At 39.9% G+C, this 24,017-nt stretch overlaps 1 protein-coding gene across 5 annotated transcripts in view; it reads right to left on the bottom strand.

The window, feature by feature from the left end:
* Positions 1 to 24,017, bottom strand: part of ULK4 (unc-51 like kinase 4) — a 159,834-nt gene that overhangs the window by 40,542 nt on the left and 95,275 nt on the right. For all 5 annotated transcript variants that reach the window (XM_081164361.1, XM_081164360.1, XM_081164364.1 and 2 more), the window contains exons 33-35: positions 21,624 to 21,790; positions 20,581 to 20,679; positions 12,888 to 13,073 (exon numbers count right to left, since the gene is read on the bottom strand). In XM_081164361.1, the coding sequence (XP_081020487.1) occupies positions 12,888 to 13,073; positions 20,581 to 20,679; positions 21,624 to 21,790 (452 nt within the window). The remainder of the gene's footprint in view (positions 1 to 12,887; positions 13,074 to 20,580; positions 20,680 to 21,623; positions 21,791 to 24,017) is intronic.

The following is a 24,017-nucleotide window of genomic DNA, read 5'->3' as shown; positions in this document are numbered from 1 at the left end:
GACCCCAGAAGCCTACAGTCACTGGTCACTGTGGAAAAACTTGACCATTTATATCCATGGATAGAACAAACAAAAACCGAAAGTATTCACTCAGCATTCTTAGGGGTGGGGAGCCAGGTGAAACGTATGCTGGTCACTGTGCAATGTAAGATAAGGCATATGAATATTCAAGATGTTGCTGTTATTCCAATTCTTATACAGATTGTCAGCTTCATTTTGTAGAAGATGAAGTGTGGAAAGTTGTCAGGTAGGTGCCTTAGGACAAAGGATGAGAGAAGAATCAGAAAAATGTGAAGGAAGTTTAACAATAGGATGGAAGAAAAGTAAGGTAAAAAAGATTTTTTAAAGTCTTCAGAAACAAAAATGGAACTGGGGAGGGGAACAAGTTTAAGGGATTTTCCAGATGCCAACTTCCCTAGCAACTGTAGCCATAAATACAGCATGTAGTGTCGTTTAAAGGTTCCCATCATCATAGGTGTTTAGAACCTCGTTGCCCTTGTGCTGAACATTCTCTGGTTAGGACCAGCAGCAATCTCCATCAAGATCAGCACAGTTGTTACCTAGTGTGTGTGTTGCATGCTGCTATGCTAACATGCCAGTGTGCAAATCATCCACAAAAGCACTACCTTACTGGAGAAACATGTATCTGAAATGCCTTAACAGATTAGAAGACAGCGAACACAAAAAATGTTCACTACAAAATACTTCACATAAAGTAAATCACATATTTGTCTTTCTAGTAGTATATTTTAACTAATGCTTAGCTGGGAGCAGGTGTAAACTTTTCACAGAAGTGTTCATTTCATTTTTTGTGCGTGCGCCTGATGTTATATCCAAATTGGCCAACTATGGTCCATGTTAGGGCTGCAATCAAGGATAACCAACCGGTTTCAAACCAGGATTTATAATCCTGGTTTGGAGGGCTAGCACAAGCTGCAATTTACTGGGTGTAATAACAAACTATGGAAATAATCCAACTGAGGCACACAATGGGAGGAGATGAGGTCATGGTTTGGTGATACAAGGGAACTGACCCTGAGTACAGTGGTGCCCCGCAAGACGAATGCCTCGCAAGACGGAAAACTCGCTAGACGAAAGAGTTTTCCGTTTTGGAGGTGCTTTGCAAAACGAATCTCCTATGGGCTTGCTTCGTAAGACGACAATGTCTTGCGAGTTCCTGCTGGTTTTTCCCCCTCCCCCCTTTTCTAAGCCGCTAAGCCGCTTATCAGCTGATCTGATCAGCAGGTAAGACGCTAAAAGCCTCTAAAAGCCTCTAATAGCGCTAATAGTGCTAATCCGCTAATCCTTCAATGGGCTTGCTTCGCAAGACGAAAAAACCGCTAGACGAAGAGAATCACAGAACGGATTCTTTTCGTCTTGCGAGGCACCACTGTACTTGTGGGCCCACTGTGATTGAAGAAGAGTCAAGCTATTTACTGAAATGCACTCCTTGTGCACTTACTATGGAAAAATTGCTTTCTCAACTACTGAATAAAATAGCCTTTCAGAATGCAAAGCAGAAGATTTGCTTTCCCCTGGCAGATAGCCATATATATGCAACTCATTGTGTGGCCCTATACACTACTGCAGCTGCCAAAATTAGAAATAATTTTGTGGAGGCAAATATGATTAAGTGTCAAAGTTATTTTGGAACAAAATAAAAGATTAAAAAGACCCCTTATAAGTTACTATTCCCCAAGAAAATGCACAGTTAGTCTTAAGACATCCCTTATGTTTTGGATGCAAATTCATTCAGGATATGACACACATCTAGTTATTTTATACATTTTAAAAGTCACGACATTGGTTTGGATGATAAAAGGAACACTATTACTTCAACCATGAATGTTTTAGATTAGAATGTGCATCTTAGTGCGCTTTGTGTGACACAAAGATGGCAGTACAGGTCAATGCAAGTCTTTAACTGCAAAAATAACATATCCATCCTTTTAATGTGTTGTGGGCCAGCTGCTAGCTAGTTGAGGAGGGTGCAAATTCCATTGCATGCAAGTACTGTACACTACTACAGCCACGGAGCCCCCTAGTGGGATTCTGAGCTTCATTCAGAGCCACTGGAGCAGGTTAGAAAGTCTTTCTGACCAATGAAAATGTGTTTGATTAGCATGAAGGTGATTTTATTAGGAAGTTTTTACAGTGGTGCCCCGCAAGATGAATGCCTTGCAAGACGAAAAACCCGCTAGACGAAAGGGTTTTCCGTTTTTCGATGCGCTTCGCAAGACGAATTTCCCTATGGGCTTGCTTCGCAAGACGAAAACGTCTTGCAAGTCTTGCGATTTTTTCCGCTCCCCCCCTTTTTCTAAGCTGCTAATAGCCTTTTAGCCGCTAAGCCGCTAAGCCTTTAATAGCTGCTAAACCGTTAAACGCGCTAATCCGCTAATCCGCTAATAGGGTTGCTTCGCAAGACGATAAAGCCGCTAGACGAAGGGACTCGCGGAACGGATTAATTTCGTCTTGCGAGGCACCACTGTATACCTTATTTCTAATGGGGCTCACAATGCTCACCTGTTCTGAAGCTTAACAACTACTACCCAACTGATATAGAAAACTTTGTTTTGGTCATGTGTAGCATTGGGTTTTATTGGAGAAGAAATGATCTGAAACATCTTGAAAGAAATAAGAAAGCAAAACATCACCATTCAGGGGAAGGATGGTTGGACTACAGAAGCTGGGGAACGTATTTGAAGAGAGCAGAATATGCACAGGAGACAACTAAGAAGGAGTCAAGATACGCTCTGAATTTGTTTTGGAGGGTGGGAACCAGAACAAAAGTTTTGATTTCCTTAAAGAGAAGAGGGAAAAGAGGCAGTAGACCTTAGTCACATGATGTGAATGTATTCATTCAGGGTTAAGATTTAGATATTCAGTAGACACAGCAGAATCAATTTGTGAAGTTTTTATTCCCTGGATTGTACTAATTGGGGCTGCTGTTAAGGGGCTTCATATATGAATGCTCCCTCATCTACAAAACTCATTGCACAAACAAAACTAGCATTGTAGGAAACAGAATTCACTCTATCCTTCTACCAGGCACATTTTTTAGGTGGCTCATAAATTAAAAATGATATAGCAACAAATTTATAAATAAATACATGTTGCAGTCAACAAGGCACAAAAGGACAGGAAAATAGGAGCAGAATTATTCATATTTAAAAAAGGGAAAGGGAAAGAAAATCATCTCATCATTCCACAACGAAGAGAAGGGATTTCCCTTGATATTGGCATAATTAGAATTCCAATAATATCGAAGCAATTTCTGCCTCTCTTCAAAATAGGTTAATCTTTCAATGTCCTTCTTTAATTAGTATATTGCTTGTTACCAGGATCACAGTAGCTAAGGCTTCAATCCAAAGCACACTTACTGGAGAAGAAACGCCAATGAACTCGGTGGCACTTACCTCTGAGTAAATATGCTTAGGATTGCTCTGCATGCCCCATTATTCCAGTGATGGTGTTTTACTATTCTTCCCATATTTGGTGGCTAATCTGGATGCCACTAACATAAAGAACAGATAGATTTTTGGCATCTGAAACTATTCTTTTCAAATACGTAATGAGATAACCTTTAGGGTCAAGCACCAATTTAATCAGAAGGGTTTTATTTAGCAGATACTTTAATTCTAAGCAGAACTTTCTAGCTCTTTTTCATTCACCAACAAGGAATAAAGTCTTTTCTTGGTAACATTTTTAAATCTTCCTTTTCTTGGTGATGTTTCCATGGTTCATAATACAGTCATACCTCCGGTTGCGAACGTGATCCGTGCGGGTGGCACGTTCACAACCCGCAGCGTTCGTAGACTGAAGCGCCATGTCTGCGCATGCGTGTGATGCAATTCGGTGCTTCTGCGCATGTGCATGATGTCATTTTGTGATTCTGGGCATGCGCGAGTGCCAGAACCCGGAAGTAACCTGTTCCAGTACTTCTGGGTTCGGTATGGTCCGCGACCCAAAAACGCGCAACCCGCAGCGTTAATAACCCAAGGTATGACTGTAATTATTACTGTATCTCAGGCATTAAAAAAAATTGAGGGAAAAGAAGCAGCACTCGGGCACCTGTCCACGGGTTCCAAATCTGAACCTTTCATCATTACAAAGAGATAGGAAACTGCCTTATACCCAGACGGAATATTTGTCTATCTATTCCCTGGCTCTCCAGGATCTGTTTTTCAAGTTTTTGACATTGAGGGTCAACCTGAGACATTTTGTTGCTGGAGCAGCAAATGACACCCCCCAGTCCAAGTCAAGGAATATGCAATAAAGTTGGTTTTAATGGGGTATTTTATTTCCATAGGATCCATAAACCACAGTACTATGTCACCTGCCTCCTTTTCCCAGAGAATTGAAGACATAGGCTCCCCAAACACAAAGAAATAAGGCAGGGGTAGAGGCAACTAAAAGTAGAGACATCACCTTGCCAACAAAGGTCCGTATAGTAAAAGCTATGGTTTTCCCAGTAGTGATGTATGGAAGTGAGAGCTGGACCATAAAGAAGGCTGATCACCGAAGAATTGATGCTTTTGAATTATGGTGCTGGAGGAGACTCTTGAGAGTCCCATGGACTGCAAGAAGATCAAACCTATCCATTCTGAAGGAAATCAGCCCTGAGTGCTCATTGGAAGGACAGATCATGAAGCTGAAGCTGCAATACTTTGGCCACCTCATGAGAAGAGAAGACTCCCTGGAAAAGACCCTGATGTTGGGAAAGATGGAGGGCACAAGGAGAAGGGGACGACAGAGGACGAGATGGTTGGATAGTGTCTTCGAAGCTACCAGCATGAGTTTGACCAAACTGCGGGAGGCAGTGGAAGACAGGAGTGCCTGGCGTGCTCTGGTCCATGGGGTCACGAAGAGTTGGACACGACTAAACGACTAAACAACAACAACAACAAGAGGCAACTATTTTCCATAAGCCTTAATGGTTCTGGTTTGCACATGTGATATGTAAATGAGGTCACTATATCTTACATCCACACCCCCACATCCACACCCCTTTTCATTGTTTATTCATAACTAAGTGACACTTATTCCACTGAAAAATGCTCTCGTTTTTGTGTTTCCCATAGGCATCTAGTTGATCACTGTGGAAAACAAGCTGTTCTTCATACCATATACAGTTTTGCCATGGGGCTAACTAGTTCTGATTCTTCTGGAAATCAAGTGGCAAAATGGAGTGCATGCAGGCAGTTAATTAACACCTGGAATTCAAGGACATAGATATTCAGCTTCTGTGGATAATGACAGTTAATTCCAAATCTAAAGCATACCCTCAAAATCATGAAAGCATTTTGCATGGGCAATTTAAAACTACTGTGCAACTCTGAGGAACTGTGTAGGAAAGCATTTAATAATGTATCAAATGTATTTCATGGTGGACCAAAGGTCCTAATGAACACCAACAACACCCCTAATTTACAACCAATAATAAACTAGTGGAGATAGCAAAAGTAAAAGTCCAAGCACAGAATACATCAAAATATGAAAGTAAAGAAAACAGATGCCTAAGGTCAAGCACTCAATTGAATATATATTCTGGCAGGCTGTTCTAATCAAGAGGACTTCATATCCCAGAAAGAAGCAGTATGAAATATGAAACTGTAATTCACAACTCATGCATAGACCAATACATCATCATCACTATACAAATTATGGTTGTTATACATTTATAATAGTATTCATATTAAAAATACATTTTAATAGTTTGTAAAGAAATGACAGCAGTGGGCACATACATAAATGATTAACTAGGTGATCCTTCATAATTCAAAATGTTTAGGTTTCATTCCTGAATATGTGAATTACAACATCATCTAAACCTAAAAAAGTCAATTACTGTGAAATACACTGAAAGCACAACCTCATTCCAAGTGCTATATTTAGACATCACTTGCAAACCTGAGGTTCAGATGAGCAGCCTTTTCAAAGCATGGATTCATCATGTGTTGTTGGCTCTCTCTCTCTCTCTCCTTTTTACTGCTCCCTCCCTATGTAAGAATTTAATTCAAGAGGGTGGTTCATTTTTATGGGAATCTTCAAGAGTAATTAGTAAGTATGCACATGTTAAACACTCTTAACATTACAAATCTAGATCTGCCATTCAACACAAACTCAAGATACCCAGATCTTCAAAAAGAATGCTTCATAATGGAATTCTGTTGTCAAACGTATCTCCTATCCCCAACCTAGCAAAACCGACAACAGAAACTAAGCACTGAGACCTATATAAAATTACAAAAGACACTTTCCATTCCACCCGCCCCTCAGCTCCTGGTCCAGATATATTGAAAAGTTATTGCTAGTCTTCTAATATTACAGTAAGTGGTGTTACCAGATCTCCTAGTGTGTCCTGTACAAACATGCATGCATCTTACATGTGTGTTCACAGAAAGTTGTAATTTGAGGAATTAGCAAAGAAGTGCTTGGGATCTTTACTGGAGATAACTGTGTACACATAGGCAGGATCACATGGGCTATGAATACACTGCTTACAATGTGGAACTTATCACTGAGCAATAAGAACCAAATATGGTGGTGTTTGCTCAACAATGACCACACCATTGTTACAATTGTGATGTTTATTTACAAATGAATAATGGTACTTTGAAGTCAGGTCATGCCAACAAGGAACAACAATGGCTTTTGCAGCTTGAAACGCCACTGTATGAAACTCAACCAGCTGTGTGGAAACAGTATATATATATTTGCTTAATATGGTGAAAATCTACCTTGGTGTCAATATGAGGAAAGACTTCTTTCACAGCATAGTTTCCTAACCCACCACCAAAATATAACCTTTAGAATGTGATTAATTCTACTACTTTTTCATCAGAAACTGGCAATAGAGAAGTGTATCATATCATTACAGTGCCTGCAAATGTAATGGTTTAAGGTTGCTAAGCAACTCTTTAGCAGTAAAGGCCTTGGTATCTATGATCTCTCAAGAGTCTCAAATTTCATTAAAACATGCTTGTAACTATTATACAAAAACCTTGGGTGGAGTTTACATACAAATAAGGCTTCTCGACACTAGCAATGTGATTTTTAAAAACTGCTGTGGCATTAATACTATCAACAGTGTTTTTGCAACAAAAACATAGGGTTCACAACTTGTTTCTTATATGTATAAATGTACCTTAGTCTTAAGCTAGCTTTTTATTTCTGAAGCAAGCTTTAGGAAGAAAATAAACAGCACTTGGGAGGCCTGTGATCAATAAAGCAGATTCCAACTAAACATCAGAAAGAACTTTCTGACAAGTAAGAGCTGTTTGACAGTGGAACAGACTCCCATGAGACATGGCGGACTCTCCTTTCCTGGAAGTTTTTAAGCAGAGGCTGGATGGCCCATCTGTCATGTATAATCTAGTTGAAATTCCTGCTTTGCCGGGGGTTGGAATAGATGACCCTCGGGGTGCCTTCCAACTCTACAATTCTATAATTCTATGATCCAATCCAATATGATTCAATCTTGGCCTGACTGCACTGGCTGCCAATTACAGTAGTTTCCGGGCCCAGTTCAAAGTGCTGGTATTGACCTATAAAGCCTTACACGGCTCAGTATTGCAAAACCTTATGGACTGCCTCTCCCGATCTGAACCCACCTGGATCCTGCTCTTGTCATCCAAAAGGTTTGGAAGGTGGCAACATGAGAACGGGTCTTTTCTGTGGTGGCTCCACATCCGTTGAATGCTCTCCCCAGAGTGGGTTGTCTGGCATCTTCATTACATATCTTTAGGCGCCTGGCAAAAACATTCCTCTTTATCCAGACCAATGTCCAGAGCAGAATTTTATAGATTGTGGATGTTATACTTGGGCCTTATCTGTCTGTGTATATTACAAGTCTTTCAAATGAGGTTAGTGGTCTTGTGGCTGCCTTACTGGTAATCGGGTTAGCCAAAAAAGTGTGGATTTGGTTGAGCAGCCGCCGCCAATGGGTTTCTATTTAATTATTCTTTTTCTGCCACTTTTGTATCTGGTTGAGTGGGATCGGGAGTGATTGGAATAGAAACAATTCTCCCTGCAGCCCTTCAGTTGAATATAAGATTCAGTGTAACTTTGCCATGTGCATTCCATATGCATCTCTGAGTGGTGCAAGACTCCAGGGGTTCCAGGCACTTACCCAGGGTTCCCTTTCCTTGGAATCAGGAACAGTAGATGCTATGGTGTCTTTATGATATATGCTTCATTTACACATATATACAACCTGAGCCTACAATGTAGGGGCTCACAGCATCAATATCCCAAAAAGGGTCTTGCTTCTCCTATAGTCACAGCCTTGGATTCAAACAGAAATCAAGCATCTCTCTCCCTCTCAGGCTTCTTTCTACTGCAGTCTGCTTCTTCTAGCCCAGCTCTCCCACACAACTCTACTTTGGCTTTTTCCTTCTAACTACTAACCAGCTGGGGACGCGGGTGGCGCTGTGGGTTAAACCGCAGAGCCTAGGACTTGTTGATCAGAAGGTCGGCGGTTCGAATCCCCGTGACGGGGTGAGCTCCGTTTGCTCAGTCCCTGCTCCTGCCAACCTAGCAGTTCGAAAGCATGTCAAAGTGCAAGAAGATAAATAGGTACCGCTCCGGCGGGAAGGTAAACGGCGTTTCCGTGCACTGTTCTGGTTCGCCAGAAGCGGCTTAGTCATGCTGGCCACATGACCCAGAAGCTGTACGCCGGCTCCCTTGGCCAATAAAGCGAGATGAGTGCCGCAACCGCAGAGTCGGTCACGACTGGACCTAATGGACAGGGTCCCTTTACCTTACTAACCAGTTGAGGCAGGCAGATCCCACCCATTTGTCTTCTGGCACAGAGCCACTTCCTTTGTTACCCCCAGGACCTAAATTTAGGGGACCGTTACCAACAAGCTTGCCTGGCTACTTCAATCCTCCATTGGATTTTAACCCTTGCTGGATCCAGGAATTAGAAGGATTTCAAGAATACAGCCTAACATGTGTCCTCACCCCCCGCCACAACTTACAACAATACTATTGTGTTGAAGAAAAGTCTCATGACACCTTAACAGACTGTATTCACAAACTATCCCATTTTACCCTTCCAGACAGATTAGCAATAATAAAAATGATGATCCTACCAAAACTGATGTATCGACTCTATAGTTGCACAGCTCCAGAGTATAAATGCCAGCCAATGAATTATGGTTCTTTCTCATGGGTTTTGCATCTGTACTATGCACACACCTAGCTGCACTTCTCACAAACCATGCAGAAGCTGCTGTCTGTCTTCAATAAAACCAAGATGACAAATTCAGAGAGCAGATATCCCTATTAGGGCAGAATACTTTTCCTTGGTTGCTATTGTTGAGGAAGAGCTAATTACCTGAAAATACAGCTAAAGGATCTTCCCATGAGACTTCAAGGTGAGAAGTATGATAAGCGGTGTGCATATCATGTGAATTGCCATGTATTCCTGTTCAATCTATTTCCAAGAAACTAATTTGCCACTTAAGCGGGAGAAGTGTGAGAGGAATGAAAAGTCATTATATGCCAGCTAGTTTCCATTCACTAACAAGTGATAGTGTATTTTTTGTTGATAATTAATGCATCTTATAACCACTCTACCATTAGTGCTTTTCTTTCTTGATGAGAACAATCAATAATCTGTAGTTCTGCAATGCAACAGAATTACTAAAAAGATGGGAAATGAAGTGTTTCACATTGCAGAATAGAGAAATGTCTATGACCTACTCAAGGAAAAATAATTCTTCTTATGCTCATTTTTGCTATAGAAACTCATGTTCATGTTTTAAAAGTCAGTTTCTGACATGTCTTACTTATGCAAAGTAAAAGCTAAGGTGCAATTTAACGGATGAAACTCTTTCCTCATTAGTTGACTCTTGTTTAAATACATCTCTGGACTACCAGGTTTCTCCTCAAGTAACTAAGTACACATCCCAATGATTGTTTTTGTGCAGCATTTCTCCCACATCCTTGCCACTGCACCATAGATGAAACAAGCCAGAGTCCAGCTTGTTGTGTCCTCTGGGCTCATGGCTTGTTCCCCCAAATAAGCCAGGAATGCCAAGTCAAGAACATACCTTGGTGTTTGGAAGAAACATACCATTTAACATTGGACAACAGAATGTCAAACTCTGACTTGCTTCATCAATGGCACAGCACTAGCAGTGGGAGAAGCACTGCAGGAACTTTTGGGCAGCTTGCATCGGGATGTTGATCATTCACATTAAACCATAGCTTATTTTAAATATAATATGATGCCTAAACCACATTTTTTAAAAAATCAGGTAGGTAGCCGTGTTAGTCTGACGCAGTAGAAATATATATATATATATATATATATAAAATTGTCCTACGCCAAAGGATAAATGGACATAAATCTGACATCCGGAATCACAAAACAGAGAAACCAGTAGGAGAACAATTCAATCTCCCAGGACATTCTATACAAGATCTCAAAGTAGCTGTCTTATTACAAAAGAATTTCAGAAAGAGACTGGAAAGAGAAGTCGCTGAATTACAACTTATTACCAAACTTAAAACCATGGAGACCTGGTCTGAATAGAGACATTGGATTCTTATCTCACTATACATGATAAAGCTGTTTTGGCCATCTCATCCCTTGCTTTTTCCTGTGAGACCAATTGCAGTCGTTAACAGCCGTCAACAGGTTTACCACACCTATCAGCCATTCCCCCACATTTCCATTACCCTTCTGAGTAATACCCCTCCCCACCCTCTCACTATATATAAAGGTCTGGTGACTTCTGTTTCAATGTATCTGAAGAAGTGTGCATGCACACGAAAGCTCATACCAAGAACAAACTTAGTTGGTCTCTAAGGTGGTGTGGCGATCACACAGGGTCCCCGGACGTTTCACCGTCTATTGATCCCTGTGCCACCACTTTATTTCTCGCTGCTACCACCCAGGCCCTACCTGGTACAATACTGAATCCAGTCAGGGTTAAATTGGAACACAAACTTATGTTTATTTATTGCAGTTTAACAAGCGTGTGGTTTCATAAATGGTATCGGTCAATTACATTCATGGGGTGCCTATCCAGACCTATAACTTCCGCTACCTGCTCTCACTCACTAAACTACCTCTCAGATACTTACTTGTCTTCCTAGCTCCTAACTGTTCCTGACTCAGCTTATTTCGCTACACTAACTCAACCTACCCACAGACTCTATCCCAATTCACTCCCACTCCAACCAACTACCCAACTCCCAACGAACTACCCCCTTTGCCCCTCCCAGAGCTATAGTCCCTCGGACTCCAACCCCCTGGGTTCTGGTTGGGTAACCTGTTAAATATTTCACCTCCAGCACTCTTATATGTTAACGTCACAGGTGCTACTAGACAATTTTTTAATTTTTTTTATATAACTTTATTTTAAAGTCATATTTTCTATCCTAACTTATTTGCATTGGGTCAGATTGTTATAGGATTGTGATCTTTGTTTTATATTTTGCTTGGTTTCTATGGCTTGTAATCTGCCTTGTGTACAAAAGGTAGAATACGAATTAAAAGTGAAATGAAAAAAATCAAATTAAATGGTTTGTATTCACTATAGTTAAAGAGCCACCTCTTATCTGAGATGTACAACAAGCAAATCCTGGTTTGATTTAGAGCAGCTTGTCAATGGTTTGTGAATCTAAACATAATAGCAAAGAAATTTGCTAGCTATTGGAAAGAAGACAGCATCCCAACAAAAAGAGAATGGTTGGGGAAACTTTGCGAGTACCTGGAATTAGCAAAACTGACGGATATAATAAGGAGAAAATCCAAAACTATGGTTATGAAGCAATGGGAGTTCTTAAATGATTATTTACAAAACCAGGGCTCAACTACAAAAGTCTGGTTGTGTTTAGAAAAATCTTGTGCGTCATATAAAAAAATACAAAGTGAGACATTAAGGAAATCCAAAGGGAAAATATGAAGGACAGTGGTTCTGACGAACGGATTATTAAAAATGCGTGAGGTAAACGGTGGAAGTCTTTTTTTAAAATAACAACAACAATTTATTTAAGGTAGATAAGGACAAGATGAAATTATACAATTGAATATAAATATAGATGGGAAACGGCTATTTATTGTGAGTATTTATCTACTTTTAAAAATTTTCACTTATGATCTTTTTCTTTTACTTCTTTATTCTTTCTTTGTTCTTTTTTTTCTTTTTTCTGATATCTTATCTTTCATTTCACTGCTTTATTGTGAAAAGCATTTTATAGAGGTATAAATAACTGTAAATATGAAAAGAGACAAAATATTCCCTAATTTTTCCCCCTTGGTTAGATGTATTTTCTTTTTCTTTTGTATTTTTTGTTGTGAATATGTATGTTTTCTAATTTGTACTTAATAAAAATATTTTTAAAATCTGAAGGAAAAAAAATAATAGCAAACCAAAGCACAAATTGCAGTGTGCAAACCTGTTTCAAACCATGGTTTCAGAACCTTAAACTATGATTTCTGGGCTCAGATTCAGATATTAAAACAAGTTATGTTTTCATGTTGTGTCTGAATCTAGCCCATTTCTAGTATTTGCTCCCTAAAGGGACCCACCAGAGCACAATTTTGTACAGTTTCAGAAGTCACATAAAGGTGATGATGTCCACATAAGCATTTGAGAATCTACACTAGTTTTATGTAAAACGTATTTCATTATTTTGTGACAGTATATTTTAAGCTATTTATATTGTTTTTGTTAACCAACTTGTGCCTGTTAAATTACAAAGTAAGCCTTTGTATAAAATAGTTATACTTGTATAAGCAGAAAAATCACCTCCTAAAAATCTACCTTTCAAATAAATATTTACTTTATTTGTACCCCTTAGTTTGCAGATTAGGTAATAGGCATTAGACATACTTCATGAAAATTGTAGATGTGAAGCAGGCGACTTACCAGTCTTTTAATGATTCTCAGCAGAAGCTTCTGATCTTTCACTTCCTTTTTGAACTGTAGTACTTCAGCAAAGCTGTCCATATTTTCTGGAGCCATACTATCCACGTTGGCCCCACCATAGAGTTGCACTAGCAAAGACAAGCACTGTGATGCGTTCACATATATTTCATTGTCGTCACTTGGAAGCTAAAAATGAAAATAGTAAATGAAATGCAAACTTTGCTGAAGTCAGTATCCTTGGTTTCAGATGAAGCAGCAGAATTCACTTTCTAACTTTAAACAATTTCTGCTTACCCTAATTTTACTTTAATAAAGTGGCAATTATAATACAGTGCTAGAGCCCAATTATTCTACTACTTGTTTCATAGCATAGATATGGATACACATGGAACGCTTCCAATTGTTTAATCACATACCCTGTCCATCCCCTTCCTTCTGAGTTGAACTTCTTTGATTTAATTCTGTATCATCACGGGCATTAACCACAGTTAAGGCTAAGGGTTCCTTCGTAAACATAATCTGAAAACTTCGGTCACAATAGGATGATGTCCTTCCTCTGGACATGACAGGCTTTGCCTCCTCATCCAGGGAAAGCTGTCATCCTACCTTCCAGATCCAACTGGAAGAGCCAAACAACACCTCTGTCCTATTACCTGCACTTACTAAACTTATGAAACTGCATTGCAAACCAAATACACATGCATAATACAGGCAACAACTGGTTAATGCATGTCTGAATGACATACCATGCATGGTGAACCAGGAAGTGACTTGAAAATGTCACTAAACACATCACTAAAAGGGTGGAACACACTTATATTCCCTTCGCAAACACGTGCAGGGGGCAGGAACGGAACCCCCGTGTGAGAAAACACATACACACACACTCTTCTTCTTCTTCTTCTTCTTCTTCTTCTTCAGCGATCACTCATAGCCGAGTAAGATTGTCTTCCATAAACATGGTTTTAAAAATCGAGTCCGTAAATGACTATGGAGGCCAATTCTGGACCCACACGTCCTTCCACAGTGGGGACATTGGTTTCCGGGTGGGAGTTGATCATGGTGTGGATTTGCCAAGCATGCCTTCCCCTTAGCATGCTTCTCCCTTGCGTTCTGAGTTCGAGTGTCTTCAAAGTCCATGACACCTTTGGTAAAGGCTATTCTCCAACTGAAGCGCTCGCAGGCCAGTGTTTCCCAGTTGTCGGTGTTTATACTACATTTTTTAGATTTGCCTTGAGACAGTCTTTAAACCTCTTTTGTTGACCACCAGCAATACACTTTCCAGTTTTAAGTTCGGAATAGAGTAGTTGTTTTGGAAGACGATCATCAGGCATCCGCACAACATGACCAGTCCAACCAAGTTGATGTTGAAGAATCATTGCTTCAACACTGGTGATCTTTGCTTCATCTAGTACATTGATATTAGTTTGCCTGTCTTCCCAAGTGATGTGTAAGATTTTTCAGAGACACCGTTGATGGAATCTTTCGAGAAGTTGGAGATGGTGTTTGTAAGTGGCCCATGTTTCACAAGCACACAGTAAGGTTGGTAGTACAATAGCTTTGTAAACAAGCATTTTGGTTTCCCTGCGAATGTCCCGGTCCTCAAACACTCTGCACTTCAATCAGGAGAAAGCAGCACTTGTAGAGCTCAGGCGATGCTGGATTTCGGCATCAATGTTGACCCTTGTGGAAAGATAACTGCTTAGGTAGAAATGATTGACATTTTCCAACGTTACACCATTGAGCTGGATTTGTGGCACTGCAGAGGGGTTACTTTGTATTTGTTGGTGCAGCACTTTAGTTTTTTGGATGTTGAGCAACAGGCCAAGCTTTTTGTAAGCTTCTGCGAAGATATTTAGGATGGTTTGGAGGTTATCCTCTGAGCATGTGCACACTACGTTGTCATCAGCATACTGAAGCTCTATGACGGAAGTTACAGTAACCTTACTCTTTGCTTTCAGCCTGCTCAGATTGAAGAGCTTTCCATCTGTTCAATATATGATTTCTACCCCAGTGGGGAGCTTCCCTTTGACAAAGTGTAGGATCATGGCAATGAAAATAGTGAATAGAGTTGGGGCAATAACACAACCCTGTTTAACACCTGGTCCCACTGTGAATGGTTCACTTTGAGAGCCATTGTTATCTGCGATTGTTGCTGTCGTATTATCATGGAGGAGCCGAATGATGTTTACAGATTTATCTGGGCAGCCAATTTTCAGAAGGACAGTCCACAGGGCATCACAATTTACAGTGTCGAAAGCCTTAGTCAGGTAGATAATACAGGGATTGGTTTTGCTCTCTGCATTTTTCCTGAAGCTGTTGAGCGGTGAAAATCATGTCCACTATCCCCCTAGAAGGTTGAAAAACATTTTGGGATTCAGGAAGGGTCACCTCGGATATTGTTAAGAGACGGTTTGCTAAGATGCTTGCAAGAATTTTGCCAGCCGCAGCTAATAGAGAGATGCCTCGATAGTTTCCGCAATCTCTCTCTCTCTCACACACACACACGTGTACTATGAGACCTGCTGCCAGCAGTAAAAGATGCTCACACCCAGCCCGCGTGAGATTTGGTAGAAAGCAGAAGTTTCACTTGATCTAGTTTGTGTGAGGCTTGCTCATGTTGCTGCTGCAGGAGAGTGCAATAGAACTAAGAAAAAATGGCTGACCCGCTTTACAACGGTCACTCAGAGCTCTCCTTCTCTAACCCCACCAGGGACCAAAATACCAAGGGAAGAAATAGGGGAATAATTGCTTTCCTTGAATACCTTCCCTGCCCTCACCCCAAAGAAAATTCCAACTGTGGGAGGGGACAGGGCACACAGACATTGACACATCTTCTTTTAAGAGAAGACACACAAGGAAACGAACAAGTAAAGAAATGACAACAATCTCACAAAATCTCAGTCTCACTAAGATTTCTTCCCACCTTAGAGGCAAAAAGACCTATCCCAACGGAGGCAGGTAATATCTAGAGGGTAGGATGATTCCTCCCTCAGAAAGAGAAGGCAAAGCTTCAAGACCTTGCTTGTCACATCCATACACAGAATGTCATCATATGTATAGACTGTTGTCCAACACAATCAAGTTAATGTTCTCTCACTCTCAAGGCACTTCCAGACAGGTCTTTTATCCTTGTAAGGAAACTTGCCAATAGATAAGCTTACAAGTTAACATGAGCCTAAGGAGGTTTCCTCTGAGTTCAAAAGGATTCACTTAGTGCAGGGTTGTCCAATAGGTCAATCGTGATCTACTGGTCGATCGTGGGGTGTCCCTGCTCGATCCTGGATCCCCATGAAAACGTCCCCCCCAAAAAAACTTTGACTTCCTAAAAAAAGCTTAACAAACGGCTTTGGGTAGATCACACAGACTCTTGGAAGTTGAATGCCGCTGACTTAGTGTAATCTTCTCCCTGTCCCCCCCCCCAATTGTGAGTTATTTGCTCTATGACACCACTTTATACTTTTGTTTTAAAGGCTGATTGCTGTGCTAAACCTTTGCTCCTTTCCACAACAAAATCCACAGGGAGTGCTGCTGTCACAAAGAAGTGAATTCACTTTGACATACTGCCAGGGCACCTTACTAGTGCTATAGCACAAGAAAAGGGGGAGCATAAAGAAAAAAGAATTCCACAGAGCATGTGTGTACAGGATCTGAACAAAATTAATAAGATGGGAGCTATATTATTACAATAAAATAATTATAATTTCCCCTTATATACTGCACTGGAAATATATACAGTATATAGAAAGGGTCCCACAGCATGGTCTGTAGGTACATTTTGAAATAACCCCTTTGGGGAAAAAACAGGTTTGGGACTGATTGATGCCTGGAAACCTCATTGATTTCTATAACAGAAAAAGAGCAGAACATACGTTGATGTAAATACAGAATGGGAGATACCGTATTTTTCGCTCTATAACACGCACCAGACCATAACACGCACGTAGTTTTTAGAGGAGGAAAACAAGAAAAAAAATATTCTAAATGAAATAGTAGATATATGATCTTTGTGGTTCATGCTGTGGCCACAGACATGTGATCTGACAGTGAGTTTGGAGTAGTCCAATGCAAAAATCCTGAGGATCCATGCTTTGTAACCACGGAGGAGGGAAGGAAGGGGAACCATGGATCCTCTGCTCACGACTGCAGCAGGATCCCCCCCGTCACCCGCAGGCATTCGCTCCATAACACGCACAGACATTTCCCCTTACTTTCTAGGAGGACAAAAGTGAGTGTTATGGTGCAAAAAATACGGTAATTCTCCCCTCTGACTAAAACAGAAATGTAGTAATTGTCATATGATCCTTTTGTTTTGGCCTCAGTTACACAGCGTTCATGAATTGCAAACTCTTGCAAGAAAGGTGTATGAGTGCTTGAGCTGAAGCAGCCGTTTTTGCACGGATAGAGTTGATAATGCATCTAATAGCCAGAGGGAAGTCTATTTCAGCACATTAATGAGGTTATGCACAAAGAGAGCTTATTAGAACAGATAGATGTTTGTTACATCAGAAATATGACAACAGAACAAACTGTAACAGATGGGCTGCTGGAAGTTATGAGAATGATCATTCAACAAATATTAGGCAAAACGGAAAAGCAAATTTTCATCAGTATTATTAAATTTGCTAATTTTTTTTATTTCATCTCACTTATTAGAAGACACATAAGGTATCCAACATTAGTCATACTCAGCATAGACACATTGAAATTAATTTCAGTGGATCTACTCTGAATAGAACTTAGGTGGCTACAACCCATAAAGACTGAAATATCTTAACAATATTGTTTATTGGCTTCCAAATATCTCCCTCCTCTAAAAGAAAAAAAAAAACTTTATTAGCATCGCTTTCTCAAAAAATATTTCTGAAATTATGCAGTGTTCATACAAATTTATATTGGAGACCTGCATCCGAACATTTACTTGTTATGCCTTCATATTTATTTAGGAAACATTCAAATTTCATCCTTGATTTCTAATTGTCTTTCTGTATTCAAAACACCACAAATACATTACCTATTTCCTTTTATTTGGAAATGCATTACCTATTTCCTTTTTAAAAAAAATTATTGGTGTGAGTGCGTGTGCACATGCATGTTTTAATCTTTTAGCTTTCTATTCCTCTGCATTTTTTCTTTTCCACGCAGCTCACGTACACAATGAAATATTTTGCAAACTTGCCTATCCCGATCTAAATTGAGTGTAGAGATATTCGCCCATTGCTCGTTACAACCATTAACCAAGGGGAGAGCAGAGTAATCCGCCTAACTCCAACATTAGTGGCCAACATAGTTCCTGTGACTCTCACTCCATAAACTGTGCTCTGATCCAGCTACAATTGGTGGTATTTGTTTTGTGGGATTCCCCGCCTCATGTGCATTTTGACTTGTTTTATGGTTGAAGGTATGAATTAGAACACACATCTCCAACTGCACTGTAATGCTGTTATTGTGTGGGGATATTTGAAGTGCAGTCAAACCAACAATTCATGTTTTTCTAGATAGGCATGTGACAGGAGCTGAGGCTCACAGAGTTTTCCTGTAAACCTGCCAAAGAGCTCTGTGAAAGACACTCTCACTGTGCCCTGATGGAGAGGGCATGGCTATATATTCTCCTACCTGCCCGGGCACACCATCTGATTCTTTCCATTTCTTTCTGCTCTGCCAGTAATGTGAGAACACCTGCTAAGTCTGAGAACTATGCCTAGACTACATCTTAAGCTAGACTTAAGTATGTTTCTGTAACTGAATTACCATTTTAAGCATGCCTGAACAAAGCTGCTGTGTCTCTTACTCCTCAGCAAATATATTCTAAGTAAAAGTTACTTACAAGACTGAGGTCCAGCGCCGAGGGCCTTCTGGCAGTTCCCTCACTGCGAGAAGCCAAGTTACAGGGAACCAGGCAGAGGGCCTTCTCGGTAGTGGCACCCGCCTTGTGGAACGCCCTCCCACCAGATGTCAAAGAGAAAAACAACTACCAGACTTTTAGAAGACATCTGAAGGCAGCCCTGTTTAGGGAAGCTTTTAATGTTTAACAGACTATTGTATTTTAATATTTTGTTGGAAGCCGCCCAGTGTGGCTGGGGAAACCCAGCCAGATGGGCAGGGCATAAATAAATTGTTGTTGTTGTTGATGATGATGTTTTAAGGGGAAGAAAAGGGGGAAATACTAGAAGAATCCAGTGTGCCTTAAAGCACACTAAAAGGCTAAAACAAGCCTAAGCTGCCCTTTTAAGCTGCAAAAGGATGGCACTCTGTTGAACTCACAAACATAGGAAGGAGGGATAATATCTAGCAAATATATCCTCTCCTAGCATGTAATCATATCCCAACATGTTAGTGTTGTTGTGTTTTTTTTAAAAAAACATGACAATGTACATCAATTTACCACCTAATGTACCATTTGGTTACCTCAACTGTCTGCCTCCTATTCTTATCCTCTCATGGCTCTGTTTCTCAGTTCTCTGTCTAATGTATCTTGCTTTTTGCAGAGCCTTCTCTGCTAGAGGCCTGTTCATTGGCTCCCATCTTTTAATTCTATTTCATATTTGATTTCCCAACTCTAAGCTACCACACTAAATACCCAAATCTGGCCATTAACTCCCCTGGTCAATTTCTAGGTCAACTTCTCAGCCAACAGTTTTTCTTCTTGCACAACACCCCTGTTTCTGCTCCCACTTCCTGAATTGTATGACATTCCAGGTGCTCCTAGACCTTGAGTGAGTTTCTTCACAACCAAATTTCTCTCACTTAATCAAAACTGACCTGGTATGAAATGTAATAGTTATCTATAAATAATAGATAAAAGTTACTTATAAATAATTGAAGAATGTAAACAGTTGTGAATAAAAAGAATGGTTCAAATTAGTTATCTGACATAAGCGGGTACTGAAGAATGAGTGTGGAAAATTAATAGTCTTATTAAACTTCAAAGGATCATTTTAAAATAAGTTAAATCACCATTGTTTTACGTTATTTAAAGCTAAAGCTAACAAAACCTTTAAGTATGCTGGCACAAATTTTGCACTGAAATATTTAATAATACATTTTTATCTCTGAGTTTATTATTTTGGTTAGTTTTTCCAGAAATGCATCAAGGACATTATTCTGTGCATTATTTAAAGGAACTGAGTTTTGTTAAGTTTTAATACTTAGCATTTTAAAAAATAAGCAAGTTAGTCTTGAAAGAAGATGTCCAACTTGTGGCTGACAAAGTTTATTTTGTAAGTACCCATATCCCTCTCAAGGTTTCCATAGGCTAGCAGTGTCCCTGGGCTTGTGTTAACTATGGATAATGACTAAATGGTTGGAGGTGCAGACAGCAATCAATCCTTTACCTGAAGTAAAGATAAAACTATTGATACATCTATATTGATCCTGAGAATGAAAGTTACAAGCTCAGGAAAAGATATGGGTAAGGGGCAGTAAGGGCATTCTTCTTAATCAGGGCCAAGAGAATGGGAGCAAATGGATAATACAAGAAAAGAAGAATATACACTTGAGGAACATTTGAAGAGGACAACTTAATCTTGTTCCTCAGTACTGGCAACTTTTTAAAAGTGGAAATATATTTTCTGGATTATTATTTTTTAATCATCCTGTAACCTGATCTGAACCTTTCACATGGGGGTGGTGATGATCTAAATAAACTATAATTCATTCCAATCATTCTAACTGAAAATAATAAAGCTCTTACCAATGGAATAAGCAAGCTAATTAGATCCGTCAGGGGTTTGTTGATAAGCAGAAGGTCCTCAGCGGTTTGAGTGTCCCCTCCTGTGCCAGATTTCTGTGCCTTCATGAGAAAAAAGTATAATTAACCACAATATTAGAAAGAACACATCAAAAATATCACTACCACAGTCATTTCAGGATCAAGGGTTCCCTTGAAAAGCATTAATTTTTGAAAATAAATCTTTTTTTATTTGATTGGTATGTCCTTGAGTGAGTCAACTTTAGAAAGGGAAGAGTTGTTTGAGTATACACCACAAGTCTACTCCACAGTAACTTGAACAGGGCTTTCATTGTGGCAGCCCCATTTGTGGAACAGTCTAGGACCTCCAAACACAATGCCCAGGATTGTACCTCAGAGAGATCACTTTGGTGTTGCAAACGCAGAGGTTTGACTTCACCTTGGAGGTACAATCCATTGTCTCTTCAGCCTGATGGATGTCAACAGTACTTATCTAGAAATGTACTATTTTTCTGTCTCTGAAACATGCAAAATATATGAGGGTTCAAATCGTCTTGGATAAAGGGACTGGTAAAAATCAAAGAACCCATTATGGGTACTTACTACTTAAGCCAGAAAAACTTAAGCTTCAATTAACTCCCATGTAATTAATTAACCATTGTCAGTGGAACTGTGTAGACCGTGGGAAGGCAAACTAAGGCCTGGGGGCTGGATCTGGCCCAATCTAAATCCGGCCTGCGGATGGTCCGGGAATCAGCGTGTTTTTATATGAGTGGAATGTGTCCTTTTATTTAAAAGGCATCTCTGGGTTATTTGTGGGGCATAGGAATTCATTCATCCCCCCCCAAAAAAAAATATAGTCTGGCCCCCCACAACGTCGGAGGGACAGTGGAGCGGCCCCCTGCTGGAAAAGTTTGCTGACCCCTGGTGTAGACATTCACTTATTCATCTATTCAACTTCGTTTGTATATATAGTGGGGAATTCAACCAGAACAATAGAAAATATACGCAATGACCCTCATTCTACCAGAAAACAGATTATATACCTGTAGTGTTAGGCGGACAATATTTGCAGTGTAGATCAGCATATGGTGCAAAATATCAAGCAAGGACAGAAGCAACGTATTTGCTGTCTTGATGTTGTTTTTATCATCTGCATCCAAGCAAAGAGCTGCAGTTTCTATTAGAAGATTACAGATGTGATGGACCAGACCTAAACAGACAAGCGTACAGAATGAATAAACACAGTATTTGCAAAGAAAATAGGTATATAGAAGAAAAAGGATATTAACCAGAATAATGTATTTCCATATAATCAATGATATTTATTATCCCATTTTCCTTTATATAAAACTCAGGCTTTAAGGTGGGGGCAGGGGAACAAGCAGCCTAGTATCAAATTGACAATTGAGAGAGTGGATTCCCACTAGGAAGTCATTCACACAGGGGTGACGACAGTAGGGCAGGGGGACAGTAAAGAATCATATTCATCTGTGCAATTGTGATTGTAACATAAAAATAGAAGAGAAGTTGCATTGGTTTACAGCTGAGAGCTGAATGCATGCACCTGAAAGAGTAGGGCAGGATACGATCATGGCTTTTTGAATTTTAAAAGACACTCTATTTTTTGATACACATGAGTTTTCAGTGGCCTAGTAACAAATTTGATTCAATTTATTTTCAGATTGATATATTGATAGTAATATAAAAATATGTAAGTTGTTAGCATATATACAGTATATATATCTGCAGACATACGCATAGAATGTTGACCACCCATTTGGCAAAATATGGACCTACGAAAAAATGCTTAGTTGGAATCTTCTCTCTTGTAACTTGAAGCCATGGGTTCATGTCCATTGTCTGGAGAAGGAGAAAACAGGCTTGCTCCTTCCTCTATGTCACAGCCCTTTAGGTATTTGAAGATGGCTATCATATCTCCTCTCAGTCTCCTCTCTTCCAGGCTAAACATATCCAACTCCCTCAACTGTTCCTCATAAGGCTTGGTTTCCAGACCCTTAATAATCTTGGTCATCCCCCTCTACACCCGTTCAACTTGTCAATATCCTTCTTAAATTGTGGCACTCAGAATTGGACACAGTATTCCAGGTGTGATCTGACCAAGGCAGAATAGAGTGAGACACTAGCCTAGGCATAGGCAAACTCGGCCCTCCAGATGTTTTGGGACTACAACTCCCATCATCCCTAGCTAACAGGACCAGTGGTCAGGGATGATGGGGGTTGCAGTCCCAAAACATCTGGAGGGTCGTGTTTGCCTATGCCTGGATTAGCCTTCTGCTGGTGCAGTTTAGAACAGCATTAGCTTTTTTTGTTGCTGCATCACACCGTTGATTAAGTTTGTGTTCCACTAAGACCCCAAGATCCTTTTCACATGTAATACTAGTTCCACTGAAATCAATGGACACGACTAACATGGTGCATTCATTTCAATAGGTCTACCTTGAGAAGAACTAATTTGGCTATGCTATCCTATGCTTGATTTTGCAATGCCTTCTCAATTATCTGGAACCATTGCTGATATAAAGTCCACATTCATTAAGCCAAGACCAACCACAGACTAAAACCTCCCTCTATTGGTCTATTCACTGTAGTGAAACAGACATGTTGTGCTAGCATGAATGATATTAAAAACCATGGGAAAATATGCTGTTAAATTACTGCATATTTTTTAGTTGCAAACACACTACCCTTCTTAACTAACTATAAATTTGGAAAATAAATTTGCCATTTGTTCTTTTTACAATAAACTTGCTCTATGCACACATATTGAAAAAAGCTTAGGATCATACTAAGTATCAGAAATGGAATAATTGTTTATCATTATGTTAGAAGTTCACTGTGATTAAACACAACATTTATAGGAAACCCAGTGGCTGCAGGTAGCATAATGAAGGTAAGTTGGGTGAACTTTACACAATGACATGCAATATGTCAACTTTAAGTTAGTAAAACTTTTTAGTAATAAAAATCAAGATGCCAGATGAGGAGGAAGCATTGCAAGACCATATGATTACTGAAAAATAAATCAGCATCACTCTGCTCCCTTGGGCTCCACAGCGTGGAGGAATAACCCCAAGAAAGAATTATGCTGAAGAGCTTCAACATTTTTCTCTTTCTTAGACTGATTCCTTCCATCCAGCAATCCGAGAGTTAACTAGCTTACTGAATTTCCCGTAAGCAGATACTCCTGCAAACTTGTGACCTTCTAAAAGAAAACATAACACTAAAAACCAACTTCAGTTATGGACACAGCTGCAGTCAGTGTCTTCTGGCTGCTACAAGCATTCATTTTGGCTTGGCAAGGCCCACTACTGAATGCAAAGGCAAACCAGGGCTTCCCAGAACAGCAAGCAAGAGGAGGGTTGTTGTTTTCCTGCAAAGATGAGTTTTCCTGCCAACATGGGGCAACTGAGATATTT

Source organism: Podarcis bocagei, assembly GCF_964188305.1.
Source record: "Podarcis bocagei genome assembly, chromosome: 12".
Taxonomy (NCBI): Eukaryota; Metazoa; Chordata; class Lepidosauria; order Squamata; family Lacertidae; genus Podarcis; species Podarcis bocagei.
Note: the sequence above shows the minus strand (reverse complement) of the source record. Positions and strands in the feature narration are given on the sequence as shown.